Raw genomic sequence first — 12,584 nt, 5'->3', positions numbered from 1 at the left:
CTCCAGCACTTGCACGTGTTATCAGAAATGTTAAGCAACAAGTGTTCAAACATATGGCTTGAGGTATTTCTGTGTTCCTAACAACACGCAGAAGATAATCAAATATTACCTTAAACTGGTGCAGGCTCCTCTATTTGTATGCACGCAGTCCTGAGGAAATGCCACAAAGCTCCACTAATCTATTTTCTCCGAAGTAAGCAACACATCCCACTGTCAAGGATTTGAAAGGAACTTGATTCTGAGGAAGGGAAAAATCACCTGTATTTCTGATGGGTAATCATTTCAACTCTTATCACAGAAGCTGGCAAAAAAAAGATAGAACAACTATTTTTGTTAGCAAAACTTTCTTTTTTTTGGGGGGTGGTGGTGGTGGTTATTTTCACAAAGATCGCATCCAGACTAAAAAAACCTCTCCCTTTTCTTAAAGGCTGTGAACACGACAACAGCAATAGCAAAAGGGATGACACAGTAAAACCTTAGGGTGGACAAACCTATATCCATTCCCAACAAGCATGGCCCAAATTTTCCAGATACAGGAGGCAGGGAGAACAAAACTGACATTCTTAGAGTTAAAAAGGGCAAAAAAAAAAAAGGGGGGTGGCGTGGAGGGAGAATATTCTTAAAACTTGATCCTCAGGTATTTCCACATCACTGTCAAGCAGCAAAAGATAAGGAACCCCCACATTCTAAAATCCCTCTGCAAAAGCTGCTCTATTTAAAGAGATGCTAGATGCAGATGGTGGTCCAGCTCATTTCCCTCTTCACATGGAAGTGCAGACAAACCCTTCTGAACCGCAATACTCCAATTTTTATTTTCAAAGGTGGACACATTTCCTCCATTACAGAAATCAGTTCTGTGTTCTTAAAAAACACCCCTGTAGTCCTGGAAAAACGTGGGTCAATTTGGTCTTCACTACCACTGGGTTCCTGGCCTCACCTTCCAAAAGATACAGCCAGAGGGGCGATGCAGAAAGCGACTCTGTAAGGAGAGCTCGAGAAGCAAGCAGCAGCATGCCGGCCAGTTAGCTGGAGATGACCTCAGCTTGGCTCTTTAAAAGCTAATGAATAAGCTAACAATTTCTGACTTCAGCTGCAGTTTCCTCTCCTTTCCCCCCACACATATCGATTAGTGCAACTGGTTAATAGCGTGGCCGTAAGCTGGAGAGCAAGAACAAGTCGCTGTTGTGGTTCAGACTGATTAAGTATTGAAGGTGTCCCCTGTAAAAACACACACTTGTTAGCGCAGTAAATTCATATTTACAGAAGAAAAGCAACTGGATACACCTGAGCCATTAGAAAACTGAACATCCTAGCGTGCCATGAGAAGGTAATATAAGATAATGTGATATATAAGGAAAAAAAATAAAGCAGTGTTTACTGAAAAAAACAGCAAATGTGATACCACCGCCCGGCTAGTTTCCCAGGACAGCAACCATATCCATGTCACCTTGTCAGCCTCCCGACCGCTGCCTCACATGTGGACGTCCCCAGAAGCTGTCGCTGCTTCTCGCTGCCCCTCTGTCATTTATACAGAGCAGATGGTGCATCGCAGCGTGCCGAGCCCATCGGGATACGGCTGGTGGGAGGTTCTGGAGATCAGGGCTGAAACTGCTGTCACGTACTACGAAACCCAGCTCAGGGGAGCAATGCCACGGGCTTCTGCTACGGTCCAAGCAAACTGCCCCGCCAAGGGGCAGTTGCAAAGCTCCAACAGAAGAAAAAAAGAAAAATGCCAGCAGTGGCAACATGTGAAGGCAAGAGGCAGGAGCAAAGTACCACTTACCACAGCGCTTTTGATGCAGTACCACCATCTACTCTGGTTTTAAAATGCTAATCGTTCTTTCTGACACGTTTTTTGCTTCAGAAGAAAGACTTTAGTAGAGGCATCCTGTGTTTATTTACATACCTGACTAGGCGATTACTAGGAATATTTTGGAGACAATATCCTATTGCAACAGCTGCTTGTATACAACAATGAGCAAAGTTATTCAATAATTTAGAGCAGAATTGCTTAAAAAAAATCTACATTTTTTTCCTGCAACTTTTACCTGTTTGGTTGGTTTAAATGCTTCGTGTACTAATATATATAAGTATATATATAGATATGTATCTATATATCTCATAGGAAAGCTAATATACTCCTCTTGGAGTCAGGGACACCAAGAGTGACTGTAGGCGCTGTCCTTCAGGCGGCATGACGTGCCAGCTCCGTGCACTTGAACTCTGGACTCCAAGGAAATGAAAATTTAAACTCACAACTTGACCTGAGCGAACTCGGGAATTTAACTCAAGTGCTCTGCATGACTGGGACTATACAGTGTTCAGACTAAAATAAATTAATTCCATTATTTTTACTTAGATATACTCTACTGTTTATGAATTTCCAAAACCAAAATATGTCCTTTTGGTAATTTTTTAACATTTGCTTTAAGATAAGAATATTTGAGACGGGTATTATGAGCTACTTGCCTTCCCTGTTTTCTACCAATATAAGGAAAAAGGCAAATGAAATAGAAGTTTTCAGTCAATGCAATATGTTAACATCCTTGCAACATTACCACTCAAGCGCTAGGGAAACATTCAGCACTACAGTCTGAACTGTTAGACACCAATGGCACAAATACTTTTGGTTTGTTGCACTTTAGATCCAGCACGAACTTTAGACGAACTTTAGATATTTCCGTGGTATGCAGAACATATTTTTAGTGTGTCAAACTATGAATCCCCTTCCAGCTAATTCAGGTAGACTCTGTCTCTCCTCTACCCTCAAGGCCAACTACAAGAACATCACTATTTAAAGCATGTGCACAGGGTGTACAACGTATTATTTCAAAGTCTGTTGGAAAATCTTGTGGTCTGGAACTACAGCCCTGATCGTTTTACAAACACTTATGCTAAAAGGGATTCATGCTGTGTTAGAAAATCTGGACTCAGGCATTTTTCATTTTATTCTCCCCATGCCATGGTGGGGAGAACTGGTAAGTATCTGTAACGCAAACACCAAACAAGGAGCATTACTCAACACAGAAAAGAAAAATCCTCTGCTTGACCTGAGTACCATCAGCATCCTTCATGCCTACCCACGTGTGACATCAGAAGGTGGATAGAGCACATTTTGGGTGTCAGCTTCTTTTCTCAGGTAGGATGTGATAGGACGTGAGGAAACGATCTCAAGTTGGACCAAGGGAGCTTTAGATTGGATATTAGGCAATATTTCTTCATGGAGAAGTATTTCTTCAGGCACTGGAGCAGGCTGTCCAGGGAGGCAACGGAGTCCCCATCCCTGGCGGCATTTAAGAGATGCGTGGATGTGGTACTAAGGGACATGGCTTAGTGGTGGGACAGAGCAGGTCAGGTTGATGGTTGGACTTGGTCATCTTGAAGGCTTTTTCCAACCTAGATGATTCTGTGATTTCCCAGCACCACGCTGCCACCACCCAAATGATCACTACGACAGCAGCAGCGGCTCTGCTGGCCACACTGGCTTATAACCCAGCATCTTCCCCATCATTTTGCTTCTGCAGAGTTCAGTGCTTATTTTTGTACATGCATGGAAACCACAGTGCTACATCTTTTTACCTGTGCACTCATGGACTTAGCAGCAAGTCCATTTCTGCAAATCAAACCACTGCACAGCTACTCAGCCATACGTTACCAAAATCTGTCCGGTAAAAATAACTACATGAACTTTACTTCAGATGACACAAAATGCTTATTTCACTGTTCTGCCCTACCTTGAGAATACATTTGTGCTAAAACTTCTATAAAAAGACATCATTAGCAGCTTTAAACTTCTTGAATGTCAATAGATTTAATGTAGCCCGGGCTTCCTGTTGGGAAAGAGAACCACCGGGAATATTTTATCGTTCCCCTGTTGCTTCCCCTGACAGCAAAGCTGTCCCACAGATGTCCATGCTCCAGAGCTCGTCTCAGCCTGGCAAGCCAGCAGCTCGGCACCAGCGTCCCAAGACATCAAGTTCCCAGCATGGCATCGGATGGCGTTAGGTGACATAATTTAATGGGGGATAATGTCACAGGAGCTGGATGCCAGGGGGGAAAGAGAGGGGCTTTTCTCTTTGAAAAAGAGAAACTGTAGCTGGTTAGAGATGACAACAGAGGGGATTCATTACAGGGCTGCAAATCTGTGAGTTCACCCCAGGGACTGTCTTGGTTCCAGGAGTTCTTTTATAATTTTCTTTTCCTTCTTTTTTCCTTTTTTTTTCCCTCCTTTTTCTTTTTTAAATGAGAACCTGAAACAGTTCTTCAGTCTCTCAATGAACAGGAAATCAGCCAAAAGAACAAGCCCCACAGGCTCTGAGATTATTTTAAACAATTAACAATAAGCCACTATTCTTTGATACAGTTATAGAAATCGCACTGCTTTGATACACGACGGCAAACAAGCTCGTTGAAGGGGCAAAAGGAGGTAGTTCTTTTTTCAGGAAGATAAGTACTTTTCTAAGTAACACATACCCCAAGGATCGTATTTATACAACCATTTCAACAAGCAAGTCCTTTTTAAGCCCACTATAATCCATTGACAATAAAAGATGAAAGAAACCTACAGGAAAACACAGGGTATAATGAAAATACTTAAACAGTGAGAGGTTCCTTATCTGAACCATAAACTTGGCCGTGCTGTGGTTTGTCCTGTTTTACCCCTCCGCCAGTACTTGCCACATGGGTCACCAGCAGCATCCTCCATCACCGCTCTCCCATCCTCAGTGCAGTGACATTAAACATCTACGGGTGGAAATGTTCTTTATTCTCCTTATCCACCCCCCCCAAAGTTAAACATTTGGCCTTGGCTTTGACTAAACAGATTTTTCTTTTTTTTTTTTAAACCAAGTCTCACGATCTCCATTTGACCCTGGTGGGAGGCAGGAGCTGAGAGCGTGGCGCAAGGCGGCGAGACCCCGCCGCCCACTCGCAGCGCTGCAGGGGCCAAGCAAGGGTCAGCTCACCCAACGGCAGAGATGGGTGTAGTAGCTTTTTTTAAAAGAGGAAAAAAAAAGGAAGGAAGTAATTAAAAGATTATTTGTTTTTACAAACAGGAGAATAGCTACTGGAATATTCCTCCTCACACCTATTTTTTTTTTTGAAGTACGCTTGGCAGACATCAAACAGTTACAGATTTGGACGCAAGTGATATTAAACAACCTCTTTGACAGTTAACATTTTTGAGAAAAAATAGCAAATTCTCACTTTCTTTAAAGGTTTTACTTGTTTGTATGTTCCCCAAGTCACCAGCGTATTTCCCTAGGCTTTTCTGACAGCAGTATCCATAGCCTTGTAACCAAAGAAGTATGGGAAACTCTGGGAACATCCAACTCTGTGCAAACATTTAAAGCTCAGAGACCCTAATACAAAACAAATACCTCTTCGAAACAAACATCTCCAGATGTTTTAACATATTCTTTTATATATATGGAGATATATATAAGATGTGACTCAGGCATGGAAAGCCAAAAGAATGTTCTCATTTCCTGAGGCTGGCTAACAAAAAGGAAAAAATGTGAATGAAGGAACAAAGATTTCGGAAGTCAGCTTTTTCTCGGTAACAGCAGCTTTAAAATTATCCACTTCGATTCCTTCTTAATATAACCGGAGCATTGCCTCTCTCTTGCAACTGCATACACTTACAAAACGAAGCACAGGAGAGAAGAAAACACCATTGTTTTCTGGGGTGTGTAAAAGTGCTGCAGGCATGTCCCACTTCAGAGACTGCTGCTCCATTTATTTCAAGAGTTCAATGATTCCTCCAGGGCCTGAAAGCAGTGGGTGAAGACACCCCCCAGCACATTCAAACCTGAATTCAAACCAGATTCTGCTGAAATCAGCCATGCTGACAAACGTTACATAGACTTAAACTGGTGTCGAGGCATTGCTGTTCTCCATGCCCTAGGTACAACCTACTTGTCACAGGGAGGGGAAGCTCCCTCTCAAGCTGAATTTCTGCACCCTAGTGCTGTGACAACACTCCAGGAGTGGTTTCCCCTGGGCAGGCCTCCTTGACTGACCCTGGCGGGTCCAACAGGGTGTGGAAGTGCCCCCTTTCCTGCTCTGCGTCCACTGCAGGTCCAGGCCCCCAACGAGCAAGGCTCGGTCCTTCTGCAGGTCCCCAGACGCTCCCCACAGGAGCCCCACCTTTAGCATCGCTCCCCAGGGCTGTGGCTACATGGTCCAGTCAGACAAAGCGCCTATCTCCCTTCCACCCCAACATCACCACTGTTCACAAGATCGAGAGGAATCAACCCAGATCGAGCCAAACCTGGTTTCCAATCCACACGCCTGCCCACCTATCTGGCCCCCAGTTTCCAGCCGTGTCAGTTCCCTGGGCTTGATTAAAATCCCTCTCTGAGGGAGCAGGGCCCGGCCTGGCCCGGGACGGTGCCCCCTGCTTTTGGGAGCCGGCCAGGCCCGGGGCTGGGAAGCGATCACCACAAGGAGAGCCTCACCCCGCTCACCAGCAGGGCCTGGCTAAAATAAGGGACTTAATCTAGCACACATGTCGGCCTCCCCGCCGCAAAAGGCTGGCCTGCCCTGCTACCGACGCAGTTCGGAAGCGCATGGTTTTCATCTGCGAACCTAAATACGCTCCAGTTCGTGAGCGTTTCCTCACGACGGAGCACTTCCCGACGCCGGAGGGTTTTGTGAGCGGAGGCTGCTTTGCTGATTCAGCCCTCAGCCTGCCGGGGCCGCATCCAGGCTCTGCCAAGCCGCGTTTCTCCCTCCCGAGCCAGCAGCTGAGCGTGCCAGGGACGGGAGAGAGGGGACAGTAGGGGAGGGCTCCCTGCCCACCCACTCCCCAGCACCCTCACAGAGCCCCCTTTTCTCCTCAGAGCCGTCTCCAAACCCATTTCTGCGTGCAGTCTTCTCCTTCCACACCAACCCCACCACTGCTGCGTGCCAGCACAAGGTCTGGACAGGAGCCACCCTGCCATGTCGCTGCCTCCCAAATACTTGCTGGTGTTACCCTATTGCTTCACTGCTGTCTTTCCCAGTGCCCCCCCACCACAGTAAAACACCACATTAACATGGAAAACCCTTTTAATTCTAAGCTCAGCCGCCTCCCCTGACTGGCCAGGCCACGCATCAAGTCATTACAGTCTTAGTTTCTCCAGTTAACCCCACCCATGACCTGAGTAATACACCCCAAGATTTTAACTCAACTCTTCCCACCAGTTTAGGTTTTGATCCATCAAAAGTCCATCCACCGGAGCATGCTTAGGTCTTCAAACTACTTAATGCAAACAGGGGTTGACAAACACAGAGCATAAAAACTCATCCTGGGTAATGACACTCTCCTTCATGCATCCTAGGGGAGGTGCTCCAGACCATTTACGTACTTCCCAGTGCAGGAGGAAGGTGGTTTCAGGCAGAGACGAGGTCCACGTGGCTCGCAGACAGCTTGCCCCTAGACAGACAACCAGCTTCTGCCCCGCAGAATTCACCAACAGTCTCTACGCACTGAGACAAATCCATTAAACTGTCCCACATAAGGGGTTGCTGAGGCACAGATAACCAGCCATGCAAATTGCAGTATCTTGATTTTCTTTTATCTGCTCAAAAGAACTTAAGTAAGCATTTCCATACAGATTTTGACACTTCGGGAATGGGAAGCACTGAAGTAATTGCAAAGGAGTGTCCTAATTTGCAGAAAAGTATTTCCCCCAGGGCACAGTCTTCTGTTCTGCTTTCCCCAATTGTCAAGCTGAATTAGGACGTTCCCATCCTTCTTTCACTCTTTTAAAGCATGTTTCCGCCTCAACACCAGAGCCTGTGCACAAGCCGTATCGGGGATGTGCTCCGTAGCACATCTCCACAATGACAAAAACAACAGAGCACGTACATATGCCCGCTTCACGCCGTGGATGGCTTAGACAATGTACAACTTCAGCTGTCAAAACACAACTGTCGTTTTGATTTTCCTCCTCATCAGCACCTGCCATCATGGAAAGACCTTACGTAAGTAATTTTCCCACCAACTGTCAGGCTGCTTTGAGCACAAATAATAGTTAAAGTGCCCCCACACCGGAATGCAGTAAGAGACTGCATCGAACCACACAGCAAAAAACCTTTAAACTTGGATTTGGGACGAACAAAATACAGATGATTCGGGATGTCTAGCCCAACACAGTACAAAACCACAATTGCAAGAGCAGAATAGCTTGCCTTAAGTGCTTTGATAATAAATATTTTATTGTGACTTGAAAAAGAATTTGTTAACTATGCAAGTGACGATGCTCCGTGCATTATCAGCCATTAAATGGTTCCCCTGCGGAAGCCATCCAGAGCCAGTTCTAAGAAAAAGACCGCTGCATTACCGCTGAGATTTAACTCCAGGATCACCTATAGCTTCGCGTTTCCCTTATCAATGCCTTTCAAAGCCAGTAGCACTATAAAGTGCCCACAGTTTTCAGCTTCACACGAACGAGCTGTAAATCCAATGAGTCTACACTAGTTTCTCAAACACAAGTATTCTGTGAATAAAGAGGAGCTTGCTTTGTTCAGTATTTGACTGCACACTGGCCTTGATTTATTACTACAAAGAAAAACTTAAGTTTGCATTAGGAAACTACAAATGTTTAAGATAATAAAGGCTCTGAGCTGCAAGCTAATATTTTTCTCTGAATCCCGTAAGAAACTTATTCCAACAATAACACATCAAGATGAATTCAACACAACCAGCTGGAAAAGCTGCCCACAAAACAGCCTGTGGTCCCCCTCCTGTGCCCCCGCCAAAAAAAAGCCCAACAACTCATGCACTCTCAATCCAAGCATCACACTTCTTACATCTTACATTAAGATGTTGAATGCTGGGTGCATTTTTGATTGAATCTATAACCTGAGGACAACTATAAAGCAAGCATGCATGCATTACAGCAAGTAGCTCTCGGCACCACGATGCACACTCAGCAATCTGGAGCGACAAACTGCTGCCGAGCATCATTCCAACTGCACATCCCACACCACCCAAAAAACCCCTCTCCCCCGTGGAAGACCTTCCTCTGTCTGACACTGAGCTCCCACAGCAGTGCCCTGGGGTTACAGGCATTCAGGTTACAGCCTGCAGGTTCCTCGCATTGAAAGAAACAAAAGTAGTGGCAGCAACTGGAGCTCAAAAAGCATCCATAAAGCATCCATAAAGTTGAAAAGATAAATATATTAAGTTAGAAAGAACAGAATTTCAGAGAACATGCTGGCTAGATGTCTGCTCCACCTCCGTACACAGGTCTGGAGGGAGACCTCAAGTCATTCTTTCCCTTTTTGGTTTTCTTCCCCGAAACATAGATTATTTTACCTAGCTATATCGGAACAAAAAGTCAAGATCTGGAATCCCTTAGGAGTTTCAACATGCAGAAGCTTTTGAGACCACCTTACATTTTGTTAAAAGGTTGCTTTGAATGGAACACTTGTATTTTTGCTGTTTTTTCCACCCAAAGAGTCAAAACAAGAAAACACACTGATTTTGAATCCCCTCCTCTCATAATTCACAACGCATTTTATGCGGACCTTGGCTTTAGTTTTACATTGAACCTAGCACAGCAGAGTGACTCGTAGGCAGCTCCCCTGCCTCGCGCCCCCAAGCACCAGCACCTTCTGCCCTGGCACAGCCCTGCTACCATCCAGAGTCTTCACCTCCTTCCACCCCCTGGTCCCTCATATGACAACATGACCAAAATAATACGAAGAATAATGAGAAGAGAGGCGCTGGAGGAACCACACTTGTTTTGTGCTGCAGAAACTTCCTCCCTGTGCAGCCAAGAGGGAGGTGGGCTCCCCGCCGGCACGCTCTGCCTACTTCACCGCGGCAAGTTTCTGCACGCGGAGGCCCCAGCCTGACGTTGTCCCAAAATTTCTGGCGGTGCCAGGGGTGTAGCTGAGCTCACATCCTGGGGAGCGTGTAGCAGCAGTGCCGCTGGCCCGACACTGACAGCTTCAGCGGGGCAGCGGCCAAGCAGGCGATGGCTGCACTCACCTGAAGAGGCGAAGCACCTGTGCGGGGCTGAACACCCGCAGCACAAATGCTGTCACCTTGGCTGCTTCCAGGAACAGGGGAATAACACCAAATGCATAAAGAAGCCCAGCTGGGGAGCTCCTGTAACCCCCTCAGAGAGCAAGCGGCTGAAACAAAAGCAGTTACCTTCGTAAGCGCAGACACCGGAGCCACCTTACCTCTTCCAAGCGTGCACGGCAGCGAGAGCCAGATCTGGGGGCTCGCTGTCCCCGGGGCCGCCCCCAGCCCCACGCCACGTGGCGGGGACGCGGGGTGCCGCGGCTGCACCCCGGGGCTCGCTGCTGCTCGTCCCCCAGGAGCGCCGGGTGCTGCAGGGAGAGTGCGAGCAGCAACGGGGCTCGGCAAGGAGCAGCAAAAGGACGAGGCAGGCTCAGGTCGTCCCGGAACGGCTCCTTCTTCCCCTTCCCCCGGCCCCAGCCTTCCCCATGTCCGTGCAGCCCTCGCCGAGGGCTTTGATTCGGGCTAGTTCTTCCCGAGAAACGTTTACAATGGGTGAGGCTCCGGAGTGCCGGGCAATTAACAGAGCAGACTTTGCTTCCCCTAACCCGTCCCCAGTAACCTTTTTCCCTGCACGTACGGCTCCTTAAGGACTCTCAACCTTTCTCTCGACGTCCCCCCGCCCGGTAAGCGCGGGGCAGGCACCAAACCACGCCAGACACCCACGGGTCCTCGGCACCGCCTCCAGCCCGCACGGCAGAGGGGCGGAATCTGCCGTCTCTAAGCTCTCGGAGTCCCGCGGGGAGCGGGGTCCGGGCCGCCATCTCCTACCTGTTGGTCATCCCCGCCGCCGCCGCCACCCCCAGCATCCCGCCGCGGCCGGGCGGCGCTGTAATGGCGCTGGGCGCCCGCCGCCCCCCCGCAGCCCCGCGCCGCCGCCGCCGCTGCCGCCGCCGGGGGGCGCCCGTGGCCCGCACCGCCCCCGGCCCCGCTCCCGGCTCCGGCCCCGGCCCCCCGCGGGCAGAGCCCGCCTCGCCCCGGGGGCCGGAGGGGAGCGGGTCGGTGCTACCCGGTGCCATGTGTTGGGGTGCCGGAGGTCCCTGCCAGCGTGCCTCAGGGCAGCGCTGCAAGTGCGAAAACACAGACACAGCAGGCTGCGGGCTTTTGTTTGCTTGCTTGCTTCTTGGCATGGTTCAGTTTTGCTTGCCGAGGTTAGGGGTACAAGCACAGCAAAATCGGAGTATCACAGGGAATACGTTTCTGTACGCAGAGTGAAGTAAATTACACACAAAAGGGAAGGGATCCTTCCCCTGTACTCAGCATTGATGGGGACACACTGGAACACCGGGCCCACTTCTGAGCCCCCAGTACACAACAGACCTGGGCACACTGCATAGAGTCCACCAAGATGATGGAGGACCTGGAGCACCTCTCCTGTGAGGAGAGGCTGAGAGCTGGGACTGCGCAGCCTGGGGAAGAGGCTCAGGGGGATCTCATCCATGTTTGTAAATACCTGAGGGGAGGCTGCAGAGAGGACGGAGCCAGGCTCTTGTCAGAGGTGCCCAGGGCCAGGGGCACTGGGCACAAACTGGCCCCCAGGAGGCTCCCTCTGAGCCCCAGGAGCACTGCTGTGCTGTGCGGGTGAGGAGCCCCGGCACAGGCTGCCCAGAGAGGCTGTGGGGTCTCCTCCTCGGAGGCCTTCCAAAGCCGCCTGGAGATGGGCCTGGGCAGCCTGCGCTGGGTGGCCCTGCTGGGGCAGGGCTTGGGCCTGGTGGCCTCCAGAGGGCCCTGCGAACTTCTTCCATTTCATGCGATTCTGCTAAAAGAAAGCAAAGCAAAACAACAAAACAAAAAAAACAACAACCAAACAAAACCCTCCACACACCATCTGGCAGCAGGACTTCCATATATCATCTCAATAGGTAAGAACTCATTCTGTGCCTGTTGAAGGTAACACTACCCCTGTTGTTTTTCTTTCTAATCAACTTTGGGCAGTCTGCCACTTTACTTGTAGGCAGCTTCTCGAAAGTCTTTAATTAACCCCAGTTTGGCTGCAAGCAGCCTCTCAGATCACAAGCGGCGCCTCAGACCAGTGTGGCCTGGAACAGGGCCTGTGCCATCGGTACTGCACCATACCTGCCCCTACCAGGGCAGCAAACACCAAAACGGTCAACTCTGGAAATGATTAACAGCCAGGGCACGGCAATGAGCACAGCTGTTGTGGTTCTTCCTTTAGTAAATGCATTAATAGCTTTAATAGCGAGTGAATTGCACCCTGTGCAGTTTTCCGGTGCCTTTAAAGATGACAGCCCAGGAGCACGATCTGCTAGCAATCTCATTTCAAAGTAACAAAAGCACTCATGAAGTGTGGGAGAGCCTCCACCAAGCAGTATGCCAAATGGTAAGTGCTAACAGCTTTTGGAAGCACACTAACAACAAAATAGGCATTCAGTTTCAAAGATTGCCTCCCCAGACTCTGTGCACTTTACAGCAAGTTTGCGCCTTGGCTTTCGGATCTGTCTTAAATTTTTGCTTTGACTTCCTGTACATCAGAAATAACAATTCTTAATGATCTCCATTACATAGTATTAGAGCATTCTGGCATCCTAATTAACTTGTAAAATTC

At 48.5% G+C, this 12,584-nt stretch overlaps 1 protein-coding gene across 4 annotated transcripts in view; it reads right to left on the bottom strand.

The window, feature by feature from the left end:
- The window catches only part of LIMS1 (LIM zinc finger domain containing 1), a 66,712-nt gene extending 55,773 nt beyond the window's left edge, over positions 1–10,939 (bottom strand). The window contains exon 1 of one of the 4 annotated variants that reach the window (XM_080573536.1): positions 10,790–10,939. In XM_080573536.1, coding sequence (XP_080429662.1) covers positions 10,790–10,827 — 38 coding nt within the window. In that variant the 5' untranslated portion in view covers positions 10,828–10,939. Of the gene's footprint in view, positions 1–109; positions 1,879–10,179; positions 10,537–10,580; positions 10,707–10,789 lie in introns of those variants that run through there. The other 3 variants (XM_080573544.1, XM_080573542.1, XM_080573541.1) reach the window with 3 other exon arrangements.
- Between the last annotated feature and the right edge of the window lie 1,645 nt (positions 10,940–12,584).

The sequence above is a fragment of the Anser brachyrhynchus genome (genome assembly GCF_964034855.1).
Source record: "Anser brachyrhynchus genome assembly, chromosome: 1".
NCBI lineage: Eukaryota > Metazoa > Chordata > Aves > Anseriformes > Anatidae > Anser > Anser brachyrhynchus.
This window is presented reverse-complemented; position numbering and strand designations above follow the sequence as displayed.